The sequence below is a fragment of the Aulonocara stuartgranti genome (genome assembly GCF_965226115.1).
Source record: "Aulonocara stuartgranti genome assembly, chromosome: 16".
Taxonomy (NCBI): Eukaryota; Metazoa; Chordata; class Actinopteri; order Cichliformes; family Cichlidae; genus Aulonocara; species Aulonocara stuartgranti.
In genome coordinates, this window is record NC_138952.1 from 12,232,312 (window position 1) to 12,258,912 (window position 26,601).

The 26,601-nt window shown below is 40.6% G+C and overlaps 1 protein-coding gene across 4 annotated transcripts in view; it reads left to right on the forward strand.

The window, feature by feature from the left end:
* The first annotated feature begins 3,518 nt into the window (after positions 1-3,518).
* LOC309691615 (E3 ubiquitin-protein ligase SH3RF3-like) overlaps positions 3,519-26,601 on the forward strand; it is a 108,660-nt gene continuing 85,577 nt past the window's right edge. For 3 of the 4 annotated variants that reach the window (XM_082509413.1, XM_082509415.1, XM_082509414.1), the window contains exon 1: positions 3,697-4,220. In XM_082509413.1, coding sequence (XP_082365539.1) covers positions 3,801-4,220 — 420 coding nt within the window. In that variant the 5' untranslated portion in view covers positions 3,697-3,800. Of the gene's footprint in view, positions 4,221-26,601 lie in introns of all 4 variants that reach the window. The other variant, XM_082509416.1, reaches the window with a different exon arrangement.

The window sequence follows — 26,601 nt, forward strand, 5'->3', positions numbered from 1 at the left end:
CAAGATTTAATCTTTCTTCAGTTTAGTCCGATGAAATTAGAACTGATAAAGATGAAGATAACATAGGATTCTGTGAAACTTTGGTGAACTAGATTTGTGCAGAAGTAAACAGCTGTCAGAAAAGCAGCAGGAGGAATGTGAATATAAATGAAGCTGAAGTGAGGTCAGCACAAATCAGGTTTATTTTCATGGCTCATCACGGCAAGAATTTCCCAGAGGACAGTATCCAATTGCAAAATAACTACACTGCAGTAATAAAAACAATAAGTCATTTATTTATTTTAAGAATAAAGTGAAACATTGCAGCGCACTATGCAGTAAAATTGAATAGAGAGCACAAAATACACGAAGAAATCACTCACAAGGCTGACTGTAACTTATTTTGCAAAGCACTGAGCAATCTGCCATTTTCAGACGCTCCTTCCTTGGGAAATGTAAAGAAAATTCAAATAAACCCAACACAAATGTACATATAATTTACCTTACATGCAATGCACTATTGTACTAACTGATTGCATGAAAAATAACACTTTTTTTGCATAATCTTTTAGCTCATCATTACAGTATCTAATAGAGAGCATTAACATGCAAAACAACAGCATGTGCACTGCAGCAGAGAAGCACGTGGAGTGCATGTGTGTTCATGCTTTGCAACATTGTTAGACTCTGTAATTTCTCTGAGAATTGACTAGCCCCTTATATTACCAGAAAGCTAGTTATCATTCTTAATTGACACGTGTGCTGGTTAAACAGCATCCAGCTTTTGTCTATTATTGACAGCAGTGCATCCTACAGGGAGCCCTGACGATCCTGCTTAAATGGATTGAGGGGATTTTCATCCAATAATCATTTATGTTCACTTCTCTCTGTAGTTCCCCTCTAATTCTGAATCATTGGCTGTGAAGAATTGTATTAAGCAGATGAAAGACACTGGGCATAAGACAGGAGTGAGTATGATAACGAGAGGGGAGGAGACAGGATGAATTTTGGTTCACTGCCAGCACTCGTGGGCTGCTGCACTAGTGAGGTATTGAGAATCAGGGCTTGATAACAACAACATACATGTGTTTTAGCAGCTGAGTTGCATTGGATTGCTCCGTGGCTATAGACATACAAATACACCTTAGGAAATGGGAGGCCTCTGTAGATAAATGGCAAGTGGAGCTCTGTGTCACAGAGAATTTTTTTTAAATAACCCCATTACTGGCATAAAAAACAAGCCCTTGATTTCAGTCTTTTTCTAGTTAGCTGTAGAAGCTTCTTTTCCAGCTCCTTTAATATAGCCTTTACTGTGCTGTGCAGTTTTTATCTGTTTAGCTCTACACCATTCATTACCAAACACATGGACTCCAGTAAGAGTGCTTTTTTAAATCAGTATGCTTCATTACATTATTTTAACTGTGCTTCTCTGCTCTGAAATCTTCTTCAGTGTTTAAAACTTTTTACAGAATGCGTAAGTGTATTTTAACAGCCCGATACTGTCATAAAAACGAACAAAAAATCTGCAATACTGTGTCACAAACAGACACACTCACACACATACACTCCTTATTTCTTATTGTATCCCTAAGCTGTACACCCTCTTCTTTTCATCGTGGGTGGTAAAGAGTGGGTTCACCCTGCAACCAGGAAGGCGTCACTTTAGTCACACAGACATAGACACTCGCAAACACACAAATGAGCACAGACACACACAGTGGTCTTAATCACTCCCTGCCTCTCCTGAATGTGAGAGCAGAGCAAGTCTGAACAGGTGGACGAGCTGAGAAAGACTATGGCTGAGAAACAGACCACATGGTCATGTTATCGTCACTTCGCAGAGAGTTTAATTGACTTGTACAGAAATTTGCTGTGGATTTCTCTTGGTGACATTAACAATACTAGCCAAACTTAACTTAAACATAACTTTAAACTAAAGCCAGTGTACTGATTTAGCTTACATGATGTAGATTTGTAATGCGATTTGGCTAATGAGTAATACATGGACCCCCCCAACACACACGCACACATACATACACACATTTCCTTGTCCTTTGTCTATTTTGTGCTCATTATATAGCATATGCCAGGAATAGGTCAGTGGAAATGTTACAGATTTCTTTCCCTGTATCTTTAAATAAAGGTCATGTCATTTCATAAGAAATGGCATTGTAATCATCTTACCATGTTTCTAATGTAGTGCTGTCAAAAATGTTATCTGTAAATAGAATCCTGGAATTATTCAGTGACATTCCCTTTTACAATTTGCAATGAAACTAATGATAATGAGGTTTTGCATTATAACCATCTATTGATACCATTCATTTTTCACTCGCTTATCCAGTTGGCTGCAGCCTATCCCAGCTATCATAGGGCGAAAGGCAGGGTATACCCTGGACAGGTCGCCAGTGTATTGCAAGGCTAACACGGAGAGTCGGAAAACAAGCATAAGAAGAACATGCAAAGTCCACAAAGAAAGGCTCTGGATGGCTGGTGGATTTGAACCCAGGACCTTCTCATTGCGCTAACCAAGTAGTTTATAATGAGGCAATTAGCTGCCCATTGTCATATGAGCTAGGCTCTGTATGTCCCCAGCCTGAATGAGCCTGAATTTGATAAGCTGTTAAAAGGATGGATGGATCGTAACCACGGTTCTTAAAGTGTTGTCCGTAGAATAATTGCCACTTCTGAACAAATGTGCAAGCACGGCAAGGAAAGAAGGCACTACTATGTAATTAATCCAAAATTTGTGTCATACTATAACTACTGAGCGGCCATCACTCCTGTTTTAAATAATCTATTCTACCTATGATAGCAGACCACACTTTCCTTATATTAAAAATGATTAATAATGCGCGATGTATACGTTATTCCCCTGCGCCCCAGTTGTACATTGCCTCCGTAAATTGACACTGTGTCACGAAAACTTTGAGAATCTCTGACTAATTGATTTAAATTAAAAAGTCACAGGAAACGACCGCCAGGCGTCGCCACAAACCACCCTCTCCCATTCCCTCAACCATCAGCTGGATGTTGTTACTGAGGTAATCAAAATGATGTCTTCTCCTGTCAGGTAGGCATCACACAAAAAGACAGCATAGAGACTGAGATCAAGCCCGCGCCCTGTTGGTCGCATTTGAACAGAAAGGGGAACAAAATCGAGAAAAAGCGTCCAGGAATCAACTTTTGTATCTCTGGATGCTGCGAGCTGTGAGGATTTGGAGAATCAAAAACTAGGAATGAATTGTTTATGACAGGTATAAGAAGGTGAGATGACAAAGAACCTTTCGGCCTTTCAAGGAGCGATACCAGCTTCCTTCTTAACCAGTTGGAGTGAAGGTGTGAGGAGTGAGAGAGCGGGCTGCTGGTAATTACCGAGGGGGGCTGTGGAGCCGCCTGCATGCCTGTGGTGGTTCTGAGGTGTAAGGTCTCTCTCTCTCTCCCTCTCGCGCTCTCTCAGTCTTTATCAATCTGTCTTTGGTGCGTGAGCGCGCACCGCAATTGTGATCGGCGCGCGGATGATGATGATGAGAGCGTGACCTCACCGCTTTCCGCACAGCTGCTGGAGAGCGGGGAGACACACGGAGAGCGGAGCGAACAACATAAACACGCCGAGGGAGACAGCGAGAGAGAGGCGCGGAACAGCGGAGAACATTCACAACTCAGCGGGGAACCGCTCGGCACGAGGGAACACCGTCGTCGTAGGGCGTCCGTGGACTGCTTCCCAGTCAGTCCGCCTCCCAGAATGTTCTGTGCCCCCGGTTCTTTTCTACGGTACACGAAACAGTCGCCGCGGCGTCCCCACGGACACTGAAGCCCAGATGCTCACCCTCTCCGCCGACATGGACGAGTCCTCGTCACTGCTGGATCTGCTGGAGTGTTCGGTGTGCCTGGAGCGCCTGGACACCACGGCTAAGGTGCTACCGTGCCAGCACACCTTCTGCCGCCGCTGCCTGGAGAACATTGTCAGCTCCCGGAACGAGCTCCGCTGCCCGGAGTGCCGCATCCTGGTGGACTGCGGGGTGGACGACCTGCCCGCTAACATCCTCCTGGTTCGCCTCCTGGATGGTATCAAGCAGCGGCCCCAGCGAGGAAGCGGAGGAGGAGGGGGAGTAGGAGCGGGAGGCAGGCAGTCCCTAGCCGGGGGCTCGCTGCAGGGGTACGCAGCCGGGATATCCGCCTCTCCTCCGGGCACAGCGATCAGGGAGCTTCCCGTGGCCACCAGGAGCTCTCCTGTTAAGGTTAGTCACTTTTCCCCCAATTGTGCACGATGTGGATGACGACACCTAACATCCAACACTTTCGAAAATACGTAATTTTGTAAAAAGTTAGTTGGTTTTCATTTTGCAATACGTAACGCACAACTTTAAGGTTGTTTGCACGGCACTCTGTACCGTACTGAGAAAAGTACGGGCGTTCTTTCTCACGCTTTTAATTACTGGAACTGTAGATCAGCGTGCTCATCATCCGCCTGCTCAGATATTCAGGTGCTGTGTAGTTAGATGCAAACATTCCAATTATATCCTGATTATATAAACTGTGATTTCATGCATCGGTCATACTTCTGGTCATGAGTTGAATGAAGGGAGGAAAAAAAACTTGGAATAAGACTCCAAGTCATGGAATACATTGATCGAGAGAATGAGAACATTTCTTTCCAATGTTCATAATATGTAACTGAATGGAAAAGGAGAAATGCGTTGCTGTGGTTTTCCCATACTGTTACAAAGACAGAGATGTGTAGTGACTCATTTATAATCTCTCTTGTGTTACCTAATTAAACTGAACTGAGTTTGCAAAGCAAGAGGGGAGGCAAACGTGAAGACAGATGGAAGAGGATGGGGTCACTGGTCAGTGTTACAGTTGCCATACTTCTGGTAATGTCCAGCCGCCCACAGGCTGCAGCATTCTGAGGTTTTATTACTCACACTCAATGGGAGTAGATCTGAGAGCTTTGTTTACTTCAGTGCAGCCAGCATTGTCTTATGGCTGTAACTTGTTAAAGAATATGTCAGTTAAGCAGTAAAATGTGAGACAATCTGCACTTAGCTGCAAAAATATTGACATTTTGCTGGAATTTTCACCTGGGGTCTAAAATCTGGAAAAGCTTATGGTTTGCGGTTTGATAGAAATGCTCAGGGTTTTTCTTTTTGTTTGTTTTTGTTGTTTTTGCTTTACTGAATTCAGAAGTACCAGAATTGTGTGGTTAAACATCCTGCAATTAAACAATTTAAATGTTTGTACAAATAGCTAAAGTGCTTTAAGATGTTTTTCAAGACTCGAATTTCAGTTGTAAACGCATACTGACAGTGAAATCAGAAAATTCAACAGCTAATGGAAAAGACTGGCTAAAAACCATAAATGTGGTAAGGTGTCAGAAGGATCTTTGAAAAATAATTTGCGACATGTTACAAAATTTATTGTGGACATATTGTGTGTGTGTGTGTTGGTTTTCTGATAAGAACAATGAGATTTCTTAGAGCTGGAGTTTCCGTCATGAATTTAGTGAGGACCTGAGTAAGAAAGATGGTAAATGGCCTGCATGTATAGCGCTTTACTCAGTCCTTAAGGACCCCAAAGCACTTCACACTACATTCAGTCATTCACCCATTCGTGATGGCAAGCTACATTGTAGCCACAGCTGCCCTGGGGCGCACTGACAGAGGTGAGGCTGTCGGACACTGGCGCCACCGGGCCCTCTGACCACCACCAGTAGGCAAACATGGGGTTAGTATCTTGCCCAAGGATATTTGGCATGTAGCCAGGAGGCAGCCTGGGATCGAACCACCGACCTTCTGATTAGTGGCTGACCTGCTCTGCTACCTGAGCTACAGCCACCCCAAATGCAGATGCAAAGAATGTTCAAGCAACTTAAAAACATTCCTGTCAGGTCTCACACCATATTCAGTGCTTGAGTTTTCTCACATTAGCTAGGCATTGTTTGAAGATGTGGAGCGCTTGAGGTGGTGAACAGAAATCCAGACCCTCAGTGACATTTCTGCCAGCACTTAAGCCTTTATTTCACTTTGCTTGTTAAACTTTAAGGGGCCTACAGGCAATTTTGGAGCTTGGAACAGCAAAAGCGACATGTGGTGATATAAGCTCTCATATTTTTAATAGTTTTATACAGAAAGTGTAGAAAGGATATTGAACTGTTAGTTTTAAAAAAGTTTTTGGACAATTGCTCTGGAGCACAAAGTGACATCTTGATTTGCAGTTTGCACCGGAAATAATGGTATCCAGAAAATATTTTATATTTGCTGTATTTCTAATATTTAGGGTTGCTGTAGCTCAGGAGGTGACTTTACCTCCTGAGCTATGCTGGTTCAATGCACTGCCAATCCACCACCTGCTTCATCCCCAACCGGTTGCGGAAGGTGGCCGCCCCTCCCTGAGCCTGGTTCTGCCTGAGGTTTCTTCCTATTTAAAGGGAATTTTTCCTTCTCACTGTCGCCTAATGCTTGCTCAAAGAGGGTAGCTTGACTGTGGGGGGTTTCTCTCTATTATTGTAGGGTCTTTACCTTACAACCCCTTGAAGCTATTATTGTTGTTGTGATTATGCACTATATGAATAAAACAGATTTTGGAATTTAATTGAATTCGATCCCTGGCTGCTCCCGCCTGCATGCCGAAGTATCCTGGGTCTAGATGCTGAACTCCAAGTTGTTCTCTGATGTGTTCATTGGAGTGTGAATGCAAGATAGAAAGCACTAGAAAAAGTGCTTATATGAATAGGTGTGAATGGGTGAATGAGGGATGTTGTATAAAGCGCTGTGAGTAGAAATAAGAACCATATAAGAACCAGTCCAGTTACCATTTACTTGTAAATATACATGATTTATTGAGTAATCAAGTAATCAGCAGATCACTTCAGCCGTACTAACATGGATTTCAGAAGCTGTTGTCCGAAGCAGCCACATACATGCACAGTGGACGCTTACTACTTAATTGTGGCCAGTCTGTGCTTGTTTTAGGGCCCCATGGGAGAGGACTCCACTGTGGACCAAGCTTTTATTGGTCAGTGAACACACAAACAGTCACCCGCTAGTACACGTGCACACACCTATAACCCATTAACGCCCCCCCGCAATCCCACTGCAGTCACTTTGTCCAAGTCTCATCCAGGCTCTCCTGGGACCAAGGCTTGGTGATGAAAGTGTGAATTAATCTCCTCTAACAGTGGTGTGTGTGTGTGTGTGCGTGTGCATTTGGATGCACACACCTCAACATATAAACAGCAGGGGTATCGCAAAAGGATTTAATTCTCTCTTTGAGTGACACACTTGTGCAGCACTACCTCACAAACACACATGGTCACAGAGGGAGTCAAACAGGTGAAACAGAGCACTCTACATCATGTATTTGGGGTTGTAGATTAGAATGAATGTGTTGCTATGGAAAAGGAAGAAGAGGCAGGCATGCTGAGTCAGCAGTGAGATCTGCAATTCCCCCGCTCTTTGTGCTCCTTGAGCCTCTGTTGCCGACTTCGTGCTTTGACCAGTTAAAGTCTATCAAGACCGATAAAGTCTATTTTGCCAATCAGAAAGAGAGATTACAATCCCCATCTATAACAGTGTCAAAAAATAGCTCTTTCACATTGTTTTTACAGGGATATTCAAACCTTTACAGCGTTATTTCCTCTGCTCAAACATTTTTTTGGGGGTCAAACATTCAATTGCTGTGTTGCTCTTAACTTGAAAGGAGAAATTTGGAGCCTATTTGCATTTTTAATACATCTTAAGTAGTCCCTCAGTCGTTGTGATGAACATCAGCTGTTGCATTTGTGTGCTCATTGTTTTTCTTTTTTTGTTTTGCTTTGAATAGCACAAGATTTTTATAGCAAATCAATTTTAGTATATTTAGTCTCTTTCAATCTTGGCAGCATGGTGTTGTTGTTCCCTCACAACAAAATCCACCTTTCTCTGTGTGTATGTTTCTCCTTGTGTCTGCATGGGTTCTCTCCAGGTGCTCTGGCTTTGTCCCGCAGTTCAAAGACATGTGGTTAGTGGGGTTAGATTAACTGGTGATTCTAAATTGCCCATACGTGTTAGTGGTTGTTGGTCTCTCTGTGCTGTGTGACAGACTGGTGACCTATTCAGGGTGTGCTCCGCCTTTTGCCCTATGGCAGCCAGGATCGGTTCCAGCTCCTCCCCTGAGACTTTGAATTGGATAAGCGGAAGAGAGTGGATCTCTGTCAATCAACTAAATTATGTTAAGTCTTATTAAAGCACAATAATACTCAGACTCAGTTATGGCACCTGTCTTTTATTATCAGTTCTCATACTGACTGCAGCGTTGTTCTCAATTTTCAGTTCTCTTGTTTTAGTCCTGTTTAGCATGTGTTTTAGCTAGATTTCCAGAAAATGTGTCACTGTATGTACGTTAAATTTCAGTCCAGTTGTAGATAGCCCAAAGGAAGCATGGTTGTACACTGATTAGCCCTGCCACATCATAGCAAGAGTGTTCCCGGTTTGAACCCACTGGGGCCATTCTGTGTAAAGTTTGTTATACTGAAAAAAAATCATTTATCAAGTTTTAGGTGTAAAACTAAAACCAATTTCTTGGGAAAATGGGGGGAAAAATGCCGGCATATTTATGGTCACGTTTTTCTCATGGCACAGAGTGAATCAGATCTTATTTTTGAATGTGGTCAATGTCATTACAGAAACCTATTTGATACAGAGCCTTTTGCATTGGTTTGATCAGAAATGTCTTCACTTGCTAAGTCTGAAGAGAGACAAATAAGACGTCTGCACTCTGAAGCATTAGAATGCTATCATCAGGACCTGATGATGACACTGAAGGATGACTCGCACAGATTCATGAATTTTTAGTGGCTTTCTTCTGGCAGGTTGGCCTTGGTAGGAATATGTCCTTTTAGAGTGGATTGTTTTTTGAGAGTTAGGGGTTTATGGATTATTTGGGCTCTCTTTTATACTTCAGTGACTTACCCAGACTCCTGTTTGGTATTCAGTTCGTCTGCTCATCCATCTGTCAGTGATAGATTTTGTCTTAGAAGAGATTAATTTTGGATCGCTATGCACAGTATAAAACATTCGAAGTTCTCAATCATTTTGATGTGATCACGAATCAAGAATATTCTTCGGAATTATATTCTGGTCATTTACAGATAATTATGATGTACCTGAGCATCAACAGTCAAAATTCAGAGCTAAACTGATCTATCAAATATCTGTTCAAGCAAACTGCTGCATATCGTCACACTGAAAGTAATTTGTTGGGCTGCCCCAGAATAGTTTCACTGTGATTTACCATGGACTGTCAAAGTCTCTAAGAGTATAAAGAAGGGTTCCTTCATTAGGTGATCGTGAGCATTGTCTAACCTATCAGTCCAAAATTGCTTGTAGCTGTTTAATTAGTTCAAGATCTGATAGCTGTGAAGATGATGCATTAATACTTTTCAAAGTGTTCAGTTACTTCTTGTACCCAACGGATGGAGGTATTGCCTTCTTGGAAGCTGCAAGATAGAAAAGTTGCATCTAAAGGATCACTCATAGCAACTTTTTAATTACTTGCAGTAACCATTCCCTTTGAGGGGACGAGTGGATCCGAATCATGCTAGCAAAATGCACTCAGAGGCACAACAGAGCCACGATATGTCCTGCCTCTAGGGGTCAAAAGGTTCACGTCTTTCCTTTAATTTGTCACCCATCTGTAGCAGTCCAATTTTCATCAAAGCAATGTGTCACGAAGATCCCAGCCCTTGATCTTCTTCCTTACCTGTATTTACCTGGGGTTGCTATGGTGACACCTGGGGTTACCATGACAGTGCACTGCAGTAATGACACCGCCTCCTTTCATCTCCAGAGTCAGATATTGCTTTGCCCTGTCATTCCCAGGGATTAGGTGGGGTTCCAAAAGGAAATAGTCTTTTACCAGTCCCTGTAATGATCCTTTGAACCTGTGTCCTTTGTATGATAGCACAGTAGAGACACACAAAGAAACACAATGCGTGCACACACAGGCACACACACACACACACAAAGGTGTTTTCTTAATGTAAACGGTTTTTCTAACTTTAACTCTGGAACGCAGTTTTTTAACTAGAAAAACAATTTCCAAACAAGTCTTAAAACTCACTTAAAACTTACAAACTTAGAATCTGCTCACTCATTTGCACAATCACCACATTTCCTTCTCCCCAGCTGCATATACAAACGCACACGTTCTCATGCACACACGTGCATGCACATTTATTCAGTCGTTAGTGTTGCAAACTGCCGATCTCTGCAGCAAACAACGAGCTCCTCGTCATTACCTCCACATTATCCCCCCAACTTCATGAATACTGAACGAAGGCCTGGCACACACGCTACACAGCGATGTACACGCACACAGCCAAACAGATGCACACAAATCATCTTCGTGAGTATTATAGTATCGCTCTAGACACTCTCTTTTTCTGTGCTCGTAAATGTTTATGTCTGTGAGCGCGCGACCTTTTCAGCTCAGCTTGTTAGCACATACTCGCACAAACACATCTTTTCCCTCTGTGACTCTCTGCTTATTGCTTTTCATCTTCTGCTCACTTTTTCTGAAGTAAGAAGAATCAAATTAATTCAAATAAAGTCACAAAATAAGGTCCCCATCCCCCACACACATGCAAGAAGTGCATTTAGCACTCTGGTTCTCCTCTGGCATCTATGGAATTATGCTGTTTTGTGGTGTGCTTGCACAAATGTGTGGTAGCTGCAGTATGCATATGGTCCCATGCTTATTTTTGTGTTTATCAGTTGAGCACAATGGGATTTTGAATGGTTTGCAATTAAGCAGCCCACAGAGTGTGTCCAGAATCTTGTAGTTTAAACCGTTTCCTTGCCAGAATGTGCTGTGGTATTGTTTCCTCCACAATTTTATTCTCGTCCGCCTAAAGTGGACCAGTGTTTATTTTTTGCTCTCCTTTAAAATACGGGGCAGAACCAAAACGACTCATTCACATTTTCAGTAGATTCATGGGAAATGTATTTATTTCTACACTAGACAAAGAACAGAAACCTAACTTTAAATATACGCATTCTCCAAAAAAGTCATTTTTATTTCTTCTGGTGATTTAAAAAAATGTTGATCTTTGTATGGCTAGATATGTTTTGGTGTCATGTTTCTTTGGAAATATAAAACACCCAGAGTTTTAGAATCAAGTGCCACGGTTCTGCCAACAGTTCTAACCACTCAAAGAACGGACACAGTGGGGTGGCATCTTTAGATTCCCGTTGATATCTCATTTTGGCACATTACTGAATCTTATGGTCCCGTGGGTTGCAGGGTGAGAACCCCTGTGGTTGAAATCCAGTGGATGTTCAATCAGATTGGGACCTGGGGAGACTGGGGGCCAGATCAACACCTTGGATTCATGCTGTGTTCGCTGAGCTGGTTATGACCTTAATCCAAGTGAGGGTGTTCTTTGTCTGCAAAAATGTTTAGGTGGGTGGTATGTGTCAAAGAAACATCCTCATGAATGCCAGAAGCCAAGATTTCCCTGCAGGATATGGTATTGTAACAAGGTGATCAATGTTACCCTTTTCCCCCTGTCAGTGGTTTTATTGTTCTTGCTTACTGGTGGGAGACAGCTTTGCCTATAATAATATATTTTGCAGTACCAATTCCTGTTTTGTACAACTTTATTATATAGTGTCTATATTGTGCTAAATCTGTGAAATTCTATATCATATTGCACCCTACCATCATCTAACTAGTATAGATATGGAGAAAGGTGGATCAAATAATGTTCCAATGGATAGAAGCAGTGTGACAGAAGAGGGCAGCTTCCAGCCTGGGAGATGTGTTTAGTTTTGGGGGTTGATGTATAACGGGTGTTAAGGGCTAAACATGCTTTTGGAGCTTGACTGCTATTCCCACGAGTGTAGCCAGTTACACACACACACACACACACACACACACACACACACGCACACATACACACACACACATTGGGTTAAGGGTTAACCCCCTCACTACTGCTCCTTTTGTTACTATGGAGATAAGGGTGAGAAGTCACTGGCCACTAGTCAAGCCATTATATTTTAGATGGAAGATTGACACCTTATTATCTAGATCCAATTAACATTTAAATCTATTCTAGGACATTGCATTTTAGACAGATTTTTTAAAACTGTAATTATTAAAAACGAAATCAGATTAAAGTTTCCCTGTGAACATTTTTCAAGGAAAGTGAAAACAATGTTGCATAACTCTGGATCTTTCTAATTTGTCATTACAGAACGCCTCGCAGAAATATCTCAATCAGTTTTTTCTCCTACGGTTCAACCACAATCAATTTTTTTCTTTCATTAAATCATTGCATAGCTGTCAAAGTCTGGTCCCAGTGAAAGGAATTGTGTAAGCTACTGTTTTCATCTGTGAGGTTTTACATATTACAACAGCTAATGGTTGCATTAAAACACAGGAATAATGAATAGAAAATGTGCTTTAGAGAACCTAAATTATTAACCTTAATTTAATTTTAGTTTAATAATTGTAAAAATTATACATGCATGCTGTTTTTTTTAAAATAACATAAAAAAACCTTATATAGCCCCTGCATTTTTGCTGAATTACACATGCTTTTTCTTCATTCAAAGTTATTAGACACAATTGAAGCCCCCACTCTGTCACTCTCTTGAATATACACGTACATCTTAAGTAAATTAAAAAAAAAAGGAAAAAAAGGGAACATATAAATTGTGCCCCTTCAGCAGAATGTGAACAGCAGGTAAGGTAGCGATTAGCAAAACATGGCAGATGACAGAGTTAAGGAAGTTTTATATACTTATAAAACTTCCTTAACTCTGGGGCGATCGTGGCTCAAGAGTTGAGAGTTTGCCTTGTAATTGCAAGGTTGCCGTTTCGAGCCCCGGCTTGGACAGTCTCGGTCGTTGTGTCCTTTGGCGAGACACTTCACCCGTTGCCTACTGGTGGTGGTCAGAGGGCCCGGTGGCGCCAGTGTCCGGCAGCCTCGCCTCTGTCAGTGCGCCCCAGGGTGGCTGTGGCTACAATGTAGCTTACCATCACCAGTGTGTGAATGTGTGCGTGAATGGATGGATGACTGGATGTGTAAAGCGCTTTGGGGTCCTTAGGGACTAGTAAAGTGCTATACAAATACAGGCCATTTACCATATTTTTTGGCTGAAAGTGTCATTGTGCCCCAAAATTCCCTATACTGTTATAATGACTAGTACAGTGAGGTACTGAAAACCATCCTGGTATCTAATCCCCAAATTGGGGCTTATCTCAAGGTTGTTTAGGGGTTGAATAAGTGAAGAAATTTGCTTTGGAAAAGTGCTCCAAGTAACAGTTTGTGACTTGTAGCACGTTTTCCTTTGGTGCTGACTCCTTTAACAGCCTGCTATGTAATGTGTGTATGTCTGTTGTAATATCAGATAAGGTTCCACTACTGATGTGTTTGAAGAAGTAGAACGGTTCTCTTGGGGGAAGAGAATCGTGGAAACACGCAGTGGTTTCTTCAGGTGTCAGACGTGTGTGCGTGAGCGCTTGTATGCCTAAGTGTAAATATGTTTCAGTTCCTTCCTGTCTTATTGCAAAAATGCCTCCTCTATCCTCCTCTGCCACCCCTCCTCTTTCTCCTCATCTTTCTCTGTAATGGAGAGATGTTGAAATGCACCCACCACCCACTTTAGATTTGGCAGGAAACAGAGTATTGGCTGGAGTAGAGAAGACACATCAGAGCGCACACACATACACACATACATGCAGACACATTTGAACAGAATTTGGAAACATGGCAGTGAATACAGGTCTTCCTTTTTATCGACCTGCTGTTCATTTTCACAGCTCTTGACTTCAGTTCATCACCAGTTGTGTGGAAATTATTCCTTCCTTTCTTTAAAAATATTCTCAGGAGCTGTTGATGTTCCTAGTTTAATGTGTAAACAATTTCCAGATTTTTACTATAAACTTTACTTTTTCTGTCTGTAAAATTAGGCAGGAAAAAAAACAGCTTTAAATGTGTGTTTGTTTGTTTTTTAAATCCATGAATCGGTGTTGCTGATGTCAACCCTAGTTTTGGTTTTTCCTGACATCAGTATAATTTCTGGTTGACCAGACAGACGTAACTGAATAAAACGATCATTTTTTGGGCGATATTAATGAATGGACTACATTTATAAATAGACTTTGCCAGTGTCACTCACTGTTGGTACTGCAGGGGAGCGAAAGAAAGGCGCTGGGGCAAAGTGCTCACTGTGCATAAACAGATTCTTTTGATTGAATTAAAATGTTAAATGGGAAACAGGTGCAGGAATTTATTTTAACAAGTTCAAATATACATGGCAATACAATATGTACGGCAAAAACAGAGTTTGTACAATTTTAATGAGCTTGAAAGTCAATATTTGGTATGATCACCTTTGCTCTGCAACACTTGTCAGTTCTTTAAGTAGTCTTCAGGAATAGTTCTCCAGATTTGTTGAAGAACATTTAAAGCTCCTCTTTAGATGATGGCTACCTTTTGTTCGCTTCCCACACTGCTTCAATAATGTTGATGGCCAGGCCATAGGGAGACCGATCCATGACTGATTGTGTTCCACTGTGTGTGTTTTATTTTTTCCAGGTATGCTTTTAGTGCAGTGCCAGTGTTTAGGATCAATGTCATGCTGAAAATCGAAACTGTTGTTAATCAGATGCTTTCCAGATGGTATTGTATGGTGGGTCAAACTGCCATGGTGCATTTCTCCGTTCATAATTCCATCAATTTTGACAAGATCCCAAACACCACTGGCTGAAACGCAGCCCTAACGCGTGGCAGAGGGTTTGCACAGATGGCTGTAGAAACTGACTGTTGTTCCTCTCTCCTCACTTCCTCAACACATATTGACAGTGACCAAAAATTTCATCTTTTCATGTGTATTTTGGAACACTTTTCTCCCTGTTGAATGGTGACTGTCAAGAAGCCAGTCTCGGCAATCACCATTCCACTGAGATCATTTGTGATAAGTCGTTCGCAAACAGCAGATTGATCAACTGAACCACCAGATGCATCTCTCAGGGCCAGTGTCAGGATTTTGTTGGATTCCCCCCCCCCCTATTTTTAAGGTCAGGACTTTCAAGTTCTGCTGAGATATTTTTATTGGCTTCCCACTGCTTTGTCCTCTACTTGTCTATTTTACACCACACACCATGATGAGAAACGACTCGTTTTCATCTAATAGCTCTTTGGGAATCACCTTGTTGGTGGAAAAATAGAATTTTATGCCTGTCAAACTGTTTTATATTTGGCATTTTTCATAGATTAACTTAAAGAAGTCAGAGTAACTGATGTGTTTTTACAACAGGCTGCTAGTAACAAAGTGCCTAAACAGTTAATTGATTCTTTGATAAGTTGTCTGTTAGGTGCAGGTTCATCCTTTGACCTAGGTGCCTTTTTTATGCTTCAATGATTCATAGGTTAGTGTTAAGTGGTGCAGCAGAAAAAGAATAGATTTGTGAGTAGGTGGTAACTGAGTAAGGAAAGTAAGGAAATTATTGTCACACTTTGGTAATTAAATGAAGAGAAAATTATAAACAGTGCCCTTTTTTACTCAGTGTACTTTCTGAAATATTTCAGGTAGACTTTTCCACAGTTTGAAAGTTGTGAACTATATCCAGTCTTTAAAAAGTTAATGTATGGAGACAAAAACACCAGTGCAAAATAAAGTGAACTCTGTTTCGTTTACACATGAAGTATTAAAGTGTGAATATTTTATGCTAAAATCAGCGTTGAATCCTTAATAAATCACAAAGTGTAATAGCACAGCTGTTAAAATATTCTGAATATGGTGTCAGACTCAGAAAACCATGAATATATAAAGATCTATAATAAAATAGAATAGAATAGAATATTCCTGTAGGGGCTACAGGAATACTGAGTTCTAATTTATTTTTTTCCTGTGTGTGAATGAATGTGCATCTGCATGCATATAAAACTTTGGGGTCATATAAAAGCATTGCCGGTTATTTCAGGACACTGATCCTCAGTGTTCATGGCTACAGTACAGCTGTGATCAGCTTTCCACTCTGACGTCTGTGTCCAAACATCTACTCCTGGCTCTGTCTTTGAGTCTGTGTGTGTGTGTGTGTGTGCATAAATACTATGTGTGCGTATTTGAATTGGCATATGCATACGTGTGTGGTGTTTGGTGTTGGTTTGTGTGCGTACTTACAGTAAAGAAATTGCTATGTGTATGTATGTGTGTTTCCTGGCTGCTTTATGTTTATAAGTAGGTTTGCTCAAACTTTTGTTGGTGCCTGTGTGCTTAGAAGTTCAGAAACCCGTCATGGTAGTGTGTTAGAGGGGAAGGGTGTGTATCTGGGGGTGGGGGGTTAAAGCTGGAAGAAAAGCATGAAAGCCTAGTGGCAGTTATGTTGTGAATTTTTGGCTTTGGGTCTGGTGTGTTGTGTGTGTGTGTTTGTGTGTGTGTGTGTGTGTGTATGTGTAAGAAGGATCTGGCAGTTTTCTCCCTTCGGGACAGGGATTATGTAAGCACAGAGAGGTAAGGTCAAATACCATCGTTTTTTTCCAGCTGTGTAGACTGGGAACAATGGAAACAATGGTAGACACAATAAACATAAAACCCTACAGGTCACTGCCACTTTGCTCTTTATCAGATATTTTATGGCTTTACATAGGGCTTATTTTAAGAAACAGAAATTGAAGTAAAGAGGAAGAGGGAGAAGATTAGAAGTATCAACAGAGACATTACTCTTGCAACATGCACAGACCAGTCTTACAAATTTTATCTCTTCATAAAAAAGGAGGGTGGGTTTGTTGTTTAGCAAAATCTCTTGGTCTGTGCTTATAATAGTGAACGTTTCTTTGACATTTCGTCCTCCAGATACAGACATTTTATTATATTGTGTGAAATCACAATTTCAAGGTATCACCAGTGTAAGTTTTTCTCTGATAAGGCTAGTCTGAAGAAACTTGTCCTGAGTGATAGCCATTATTGCATACTTAAATATAATCATGATATTAGGGAGGCCAATAGTTTTAGAAACATGTGGAATCAGTGTTCATTGAAGGTCATTGAAGTTATTATAGTGGTGGGTATTACACAGGCCTAGAGACCAGTTAGAGAACATCTGGAAACCACTGGTCACTAGAGGAAAATGAGTATTCTGCAATCAGTTGCTAGAGGCTTCTGGCTGATACTTGGTGAAATCAGTCACAAAACTGATGCTGGACCAAAAACCTCCTTGTGATTGCTTTGGTTGCAAGGAGATTGCTGTGGTAGCCCATCATTTGCATGAAAGATGCAGACTTGTCTGCAAACACTCATCATTGTACTCTCTGAGGTTTAGTGAAACTTGAAGAAGTGCAACCTAAACCAGAAACAAAGACATTCGAGGTAGAAGTTGTGCCTTACTGCTGCAACCAACACATTTCGAAAGGTGGTCACCCTTCCTGTTCTTTTTTTTTTCCAGAGTTTGATTGCACTTAGCAAGCAGTCCTCTGGCATTTGCTGTCAGATCAACATCTGCAATGTAAACTATGGGCGACTATGCAGCACTGTGTACTAGGGATGGGTACCGGTAGTAACCAGACCGAAAAGCAGCGCACATTTCAGTGCTTTCTTTCGGTGCTTTTTTTTCCCTGAGATGTCATACACTTTGGATTCCAGCCAATCATTTTACCTTTGCGAGCGTAGTAGGCGGGCCCAGGTACGTACATTCTTTTAGAGCAGAGCTACAGATTAAAAATGCCCTAAGCGAAGCGGTCAAAGTCTGGCTGTACTTCACAGCAAAAGATGCAAACTCAGCAGCCTGTAACAAGTGCTTTAAGCTGATACTGTGCAAAGGAGGTAACAGCTCGAATCTGATGAAACACCTGGCGACGCATAGCGTTTTGTTAAAAGCCCAAAAACCCGAAGACGAGAGTCCTGGCCCCTAGCCCTGCCAGTGTAGCAGAAATGATGAGGGTGATGATGGCAGCAGCAGCCGCTCTTCTCTGCGTGAGTAGCTTAATGTTGTTCGTGTGTAATTTACGTTGAGTAGGCTAACCACGTTATTACATTAATGCATAATAAGGTGAACTATCAAACACCGTCGTAGTTACATGCGGCTGTCTTCTTGTTTGATGGCAGGTACTCCCTTCACCCTGGCCAAAAAGGCTAAAATGACCAAAGAAAAAGTGGAAAACAGCAAAACATGAGAGGTTTTTGGACAAAGTTTGTTTTTTTCCATTGATTAAGCACTGCTTCCAGCCAAGAGTGATGCCATAAATCCCCTATAGCTGCAGAAAAGGCTAACATTGTTATCTTTTTACAAAAAAACAGCTGAACATGAGAGGTTTTTGGACCAATTTTGTGTTTTCCATTCTTTAAGCACCGGTTCGAGCACCGTTTAAGCACCGGCACCGTTTCAAAAGTACCGATTTGGCACCGGTATCGGATAAAACCTAAACGATACCCATCCCTACTGTGTACTAGGGCTGGGCAAAACTATTATTTTCCTAATCGATGAATCTAGCAATTAATTTTTCGATGCATCAATGAATCTAATGATGAATTTTTCAATCCGATTCTATTTTGATTTGATTCGATTATTGATTATTTCCCCATTATTTGACTTGTATAGGGTTTGTCCTTTGCAGAAGTTGCTCCTGGATGCCGTCATTTGAGGTGCTGGTGCATAGCCATCATAGCCATTTCCACCTTACAAAGCCGGCAAACAACTGAATCACTTCCTTTTCTGTTAAAATATCCCCAGACTGTAGAACTGCGTGTTCGGGTGGAGTGATTTAAGTCGACTGCAGCTGCCTCACTAATGTTGCTGCTACTCGCTGCCGCCATGTCTGTTTTGAAAGTGACGACGCATCGATGCACATTTTTTTATGTTGACGTATTTTACGTGTCGACGTAATCGATTACGTCGCCGCGTCGTCCCAGCCCTACTGTGTACCTATTTCTGTACACTAGTTCAGACAAGCGACTGCCATCAACCTCCAAAAAACACTTACTAAACAGTTGCGAAACACACGTTTCCTGAAGTGACCAAGGGGGTGTTATGATCATCGACTGACCTGTAGGCCTGTGCAAATGGGTTTTAGCAACTGATTTCACATGGACTTCCAGCAACTGCCAGTATCACTTGCAAACCCCTGTTGGGGAATATACATCGTCTCCTAGCAGCCACTACTTACCAGTTAGTCGCAGACCACTCTTTAGGCCTGTGTGACTGTGCATTACTAAGACACATTGGCACAAATGATCGACACACAAACACCTGCTAGATTGCACTAAAATATGATCAGTAGGGCTTGAACAGCCTGCCATTATTTTGGGGATTTGGAGCTTTGAAAGCAATAAGCACTACATATTGAAAGGGGAATATCTCCTGCAGTGGTTTTGCTCTGTTTCTTCGCTACATTAACATGTATGACAATCAAGAAGAGAGATTGTAAGAAACAAAAAAAGACATTGTTATTCACTGTCTTCGCTTCTCTGTCACTCTACTCTTGAACAGAGCAGACACAGAATGAAAGCTGTGCCTCTCCCATAGAGAATAAGAACTTACTGTGAAGCAGTCCTGTCCTCACATTTTTCATTAGAACATATTGAAAATAAAAAGAGGTGCACAGGTTTGCGAAGTCTAGTGACAATCATTAAGCTTCCAACAATGAACTGTAGCGTGGTGCGAGACATGTCAAATTGCCAACTCGTTTATATTTTCAAATGAAAAAAGAATCAGCTAAACTAACATCAGAATCCCTAAACTGAAAACTGAATACCTAACAGGTGAACAAATATACAGAGAGATTCATTTTCAGTGCTCAGTGTTGGTCTCCTGCCTGCTGAAACTATTAGTGAAACACATCATAATGGAAATAACCCCCCTGGTGACATGTCCAGAGTGTCCCCAGCCTTTTGCCCAATAAAAACTGGGGAAGGTTCCAGCGTCCTCATGACCCTGAATTCGATAAGCAGTTAAGAAGATAGATGGATGGAAATAACCACCACATCTCATCTAAATTTATGATCTTAACCTTAATATCCATCCAACGAGCCTTGGCACTTACCTGTGTGGAACACCCCATGCAAATCAAGTATATCTGATTTAATGAAACGAGTGTGCAGGTAAATAGGTGAGAAAACATACTGTAAGCAAATAAAAATAAAACGACTCCTAAATTAAGTTTAAACCACTATTTCATTTCACTAAGGCAGCCAACCGCATTAACAGTGTCCATATTTTTTCAAGATGAGACGCACAGAGACTCACTAGGAAAACAATACTAGCCTCGCTGTCACGGCTGCTAACAGGAGAAGGTGCTGGATCTATTCTGCCATCTGCTATCTCTTCAAGTAACTGCGACAAATGTTGACACTCTTTAAACTCAAAGTTTAAAGAGTGTTCTGTCTGAATGCTAAAGCCCTCTGTGTCTCACTCTGCCACTGTGCATCACTGTCATCTTACACGGTTTCATTTTCCCCTCTTTCTGCATTCTCTCTTTCATTACTCTAATCTCTGCCTTTGACCGATGTTTGTCCACTCGTAGAGGGACTTTCACAGAATGATTGCAGCCACTTCTCCACTCAGCTCTTCATTTATTCTCTTCATCCCTCCTCAGACAGTTGGCCGAAATCCAAGTTCATCTTACGCTGCCTTTGCCCAGTCCTGCCAGCTCTATTAAAACACCACAGGTCATCTTGCTGTTCTCTGGCACCAACTGTACATCGCTGCCATCAGGAAATCGCATAAAATGTACAGTAAACAGACTTTTGTGTTAACTGAGTAAAGCAGCCTTGTAGCTTGTCCATTTTGTGTTGAAAGTTTGAGAATGTGTGGTGCAATATGATTAAGATTAAGCCCTTTTTACACACATGTAATATCATCACTTGCGGGAAAGCTAACAGTGTATCTGTGGCACTTGCTTTTGACCTTCATCATCTTTTAAAGTAAACATGTGTGACAGTTTGTTAAAATTGGCTTTAGATACATTTGTTTCTTCTTTTTTACTGCCGTGATGACTGTGATTAGAAGCTGTGACACATATTTTTCTAATTTCCTGTTTAACACAGCATTGAAATTTGATAGTGCAGCAGCCTGAGAAGTTAGGAGTTCTTTGTTGGGCACAAAAAATCTCAGAGTTTGGGAAGACTAAAACTTCTTAGTCACATGATAGTACGGAAGATCGTAGTAAGTGTATAGTAAGTGAAAGTTTAAAGAATCAAATAGCTGCTTGGCCAGAGTAATTAATAAAGAAGCTATGCTCTGCTACTTAAACATGTATGGATTGCTTTAGATACTCATGTGACAGGGCTGTGCCAGAAAGGTTGCTGGACTCGGTGGGTTATGCGTGTGTATGCTGAGGTGCAGGTTATTATTTCAACTTAATGTTGCACTTGATATCGACTTACTATAAAGCTAATTGCTAGTTGTGTGGCAGCTCAGACAGAACAGCAGCGATGCGTTAGTGCAGCTCTGCACATGGCGAGACACAGAGAGAAAAAAGGAGTTTCTTACTTTTTAAGCTCTCTTTTTTTAACTTTTCATAGGTTTTTCATAGGAGGAGCAGTAGGGTAATAATCAGAATCAGCTTTTTGGCCAAGTATGTGTACGTATACAAGGAATCGGGCTCCAGTGCAGTACAGACTATACAGAAAATAACAAACTTAAAAATTCAGGCAAGTATTTTTGTGTGTAATGGTGCAAAGATGCAGGAATAATTATGGAATAAATAATGGATGAATAACTGGTTATTACATACACACGAGGACTTTCCAGTTCTTAACAAATGTATTAGACCACCTGTCATAAAAACAAGGGAAAAACAATTATTTGAGAAATCTGTCAACGAGCCAACACACACTCTGGACTTCTGTAAGACGTCAGAAATATATCAAGCCTAATATTCCACCACAATGAAACCTATTTTTTTCTGTTCACAAGTAAATAGCTATAATTTGGTATGTTAATCAAAAAATAATAACAGGCTTCATTATTTTCTTTGCTTTTTTGGAAAACTGTAAATTTGACAATTTATCAGTGAAAAAAATTATATCATTTCTTTGAAACAGCTTGAACATAATAGTGGATTAACCATTACAGAAGCATAAAAAAATGTTTTTGGTACTCAGTGCTACAGAAAAATGAGGGCAGCCGTGGCACAAACTTTGCATTTGCATGAGGGTCTTGCTTTTAATTCAGTGGCAGATATGGTAGATAAGTACAGACACTATGTGAGTGATTTAAGTGTTCATCAAAGTGATGGCTTGTCGAAACTGTACAGATGTCTTGTTGGTTTGATGTACAGAAATCTGTAGTGTCTCTCCAGGGTGTGATTAGCAAACTTACACTACGACGAAATTATCAAACTTAATGGTTGTCGCTTTTGCCTCAAAATTAGAAATAAACAAACAAATAAAATACTTGGTGCACTAGGGCTGTTCGATATAACGATATATATCGGATGACGATATAAAAACGTCTATCGTTTCATTTTACGCTATCGTTTGTTTCGTGGTGAAATAAACTACGGCAATATTTTTTCATTATTTTGATGGTCACTGTAGTGGCTATATTAATTTCTTAAAGTTCTCTATTTCTCTTATATTTAATATAACCACACTACAGACAGACAAGCTTTTGTTTTTATGCGTTGTCGTTAGCAACAACGACGGTAAAACCACCGCGTGTCCGCTTGTTCCACATAAACCTTTCACAATAAAGCTCAAGATCCTGTTGAGACTTTTCAAAATAAACTGAATCACGTGAAAGATGCAGAGTGTTTACGGATGAGAATTAAAAAAGAGCCGCCAGGTGCTAAAAAATAAACCTTAGACTCAAACGTTAGAACAGGCTTTTCCCCGCAGCACGCCGTGTAATAAATACTCACAAAGAAAACAGCGGCCGTTACAACCTATGTCTAAAAATGTATAGTTTCATGCATCAGTTAAAACACTGGACTCCAGGTACACGACGCCCAGCTGGAAACACTTCCCGCAAGTCGAACTGCCCGAGATTCACAGAATTTACAGAAAATGTTACATTTTTGTGATTTATATCGTTATCGGGACGATAGATGTCTTAATATTGGGATATGAGATTTTGGTCATATCGCACAGCCCTATGGTCCACTGACCTGACAGGGGGTCAGGCTCAGATTTAAAGCCTTTACCTCAAAGAATAGAAGATTTTCTCTCCCCCCACCTTAGGCTTTGATTAAGTGGTTGCCATAAGAATTAAGTTGAGGCAATATTGTGTTCTATCAAAGCTGCTAAACATTTACATATAATCATGCAAAGCCAAATCAGTCAGACACACTGAGAACCTTTAGAATGAAATCTTTTTCTCACAGGAAGTGACAAATTAAACGTCTTTCACACTGGAGAACTTCCAATTTGAAATCACTTAATGCACAGAATCCAGGGCAATAAATTTTCTGACAACCATTTTAACCAAGCTATAAAAATACGTTAGTCACACACCATCCTGAAGCAGCCTAGTGTACCTTCATGCCCTAATCCCACCAGGATGCCAGCATGTCCCAGAACTTTTTTTCTCAGGCAATCAACACTAAAACTAGGCTGAAACGGAGAGCTGTGATGAGCAGATATTTTATGTGGATCATCATAGTTTCTTTTTTTCAGTCTTCAAAGAGACTGGCGATGGTTGTGATGGCAGCATTAATCAACTGGGTAGAAATGTGTTGGAGAGCCACAGGAGATTCTGGCTCTGTAGCAAAACTGGGGCAGTGTCAGACCCTGCAGCCATGGCTTTCCCTTTTCCTCTCTGAAAGCACATTCTTTCATACATTAACCCCATTTCTGCCTTTATCAACACACACCACATTTCTGTCTCACGCTCATTTATGCCTCTTCTTCTTTTTCCCCCAGTCTTCCCAGTACCCAGGTCAGGTTCATCGCGCTGCTTGGTAACAGCACTGTTGTTAAAGTGATATATAATTGTGGGTAAGGTTGGCAGGTCCTTTGGAATGGATTAAAAATCAATGGATGTCGGTGCCATGCTTTATGAAGATGGTAACCTACAACCGCAAAAGCTGCTTTGAGACCAGTTTTACAAGCTTTTAGTTGGATCATTACACAGTTGGAGACACTTGAAATACAATAAAGAATTATAACAGCGCCATACAAAATATGATGAAGTAATACTTATAGTTTGCTTATATAGTGATTACACAATAAAACATTTATTAACATTATTGCGGGACATTTATACACATAGCCAAATGTTTCTTCAACCTAAATCAGATTGTGGTCAGTGACTCAGCCAGACGTCAAAACTGCCAGCCCTCATCTGTAACTTTATGAGTCTGTTTTGTGTTATTTTGGTGAGTGAATTAAGCTTTAGAAAGTATAGAGTTGACAAACGTAATTGCAGAAGAAGAATGTGTTGTTATCGAAGTGTGGTTGTAGCAGTATTCCAAGGGGCGCATACTTGAGATTTTTTTTTTTTTTCATTCCTGCAGTTTGCATACCACGTGGAGGCTTTACCTTTTAGCTGAAGGGAGCAGTGTTCTTCAAAATCAGTTAGGCAGTCCTGAGCCTCATATAATACCTGACTGTGCACACACAAACCTCTGTTTCATTGCACCAATTAAACTGTCTGGTTAGATTTCACTTTTCAGCAAAGTAAAGCGGTTTATGCACCAAATATCATCAAGCCGCCAAAAAATACTTCAATTACTTTCATTCAGTGCCACCAGGGTATTCGGTGCCTGATGCAGTGTTTGGATGATTGCCAGAGATATTAAACTATAAGTTTCAAAATAATGAGACTGAAAAGAACGGTGTGTGTGTTAATAAAAACGTATCATAAATAATGTTTTAATTATGTAACAGATGTGCAAATTTACTCATCGTTATCTTGTTTCTGTTTTTATGCAGCTAACGTAATAATGCATCCAGAAATAGTCAACCTTGGTAACCATATAAGGTAAAAGTTAAGATAATAGGAAAAATAATAGCCTTTTATTTAAAATATATTTGTATTTTTTCTGTATTGTTGATTTGTTGTGTTGCGGTGGAAATAAATGCAGTGATTTACTGAAACCTTCAAACATACAGGGAGATAAAGTATATATAAAGCAAAAACAAGAAACTGTCTGAGGCAAGCTTTTTGTAATTTCTTTAAGTATTTTTTAGGAATAATTATCCAGGCTTCTTGGAGGACATTCCAAAGCTCTTCTCTGGCTGTATTTTCTTATTTTCTCTCTCAAGACGATCCTAAACCGCTTCAATAATGCTGAGGTCCAGGCTCTGGGTAGGCCAATCCATCACTATGTGTTTTTCAATCCAAGTATACTTCTACTGCATAAGCGCTTGCCAATCAGGTGCTTCTATTAAGCTTGCCACATCTTCGTTTGTCCTCTACGTGTCCAATTTTTGAATATTTTTAGAGAATGTGCTAAACGCCATTCTATGATATTCCAGAAAAAACATACTATTTTGTGCCTGTCAAAATGTCTTTTGTGGATTCAGCTAATGAGCTAATTACTAATGGGAACATTTTGTTATGTATAGACACAACACTGGTTAGATGCCTTTTTTATGCTTGAATGATTAATAGACCAGTGTTATGTGGCTTAACAAAAAACTAAAAAAAATGATGAAAATGATCAGATACTGAAAAGACTGGAAAAAAAATTGAAGGAAAAAATACAAGTGCAGCTTCTTGGAAGGAAAATATAAAGAAATGAGGGGACTTTTGCACAGTGCTATATATTTAATTATTCATTTATTTTTGTTACACCACAGTTTTACTAGGAACTGCAGATCTGGTTATTGTATGGATTGCTGTAAATTGTTGTAAATCACAATGACCTCTGGATAGTGGAGACGCAATTTGTCCCTGCCAGCATATTTGCACTGTTCTGTATTTCATCTTGCAACACTGCACTTCCTGGCCAAGTTTCCTTTCAGGAGAAACTCTCCTGCACTTTCCATCAGCAGACTCTCAGTACATCATGATGGGAGAGTACAGCTTTTAGAGGGGAAGAGAAGAGCTGATGTAACTGGTATAATGACTCACACTGGTAATATGTGATAATGCCAGCTTGTTTTCTCACCCTTCACACCTGCACGGTGACAGACTTCAAAAAGTTCTGAGCTTCAACTGCACTTAATAACAGTCCCTTACATAAAGTTTGTGTAATTAGCAGTAATGCACTGTTTTTGTTTGAAACTCTAACCAAAGTAATGCTGACGGCTCCTGTAAAAACACGTTTGTATTATGAGAACTGTTATGCCTACTAATTTTTCTGTGAAATTCAACATTTCACATTTTTCTGCCTTTTCCACACACCCCTATAAGATATCTAGTTAGTATTTGAAGAAAATCTACTGACACTGGAAGGTGTCATATTCTAGGGGATGTAACTATAGCATCATTCTTGCTGTGAGTTCTATATCTTTGCAAAACTGCCAAGTTTTAGTGTCTCACACTCACAAGAAGACACACTGTCTCACTGAGGTATCTATATATATTTTACTTTGAGTACAGAAGGTTTTGTTTTGGTGCTCCAAATTTAAAAAATGATGCAACACTGCAGCAAAGTACATTTATGGAAACGTATTCTTGCCACCTACAGTGACCAACAGTTTTCACTGACTTAGAGCGACTGTGCCTTAGTCCAAGGTGTGGTACTGC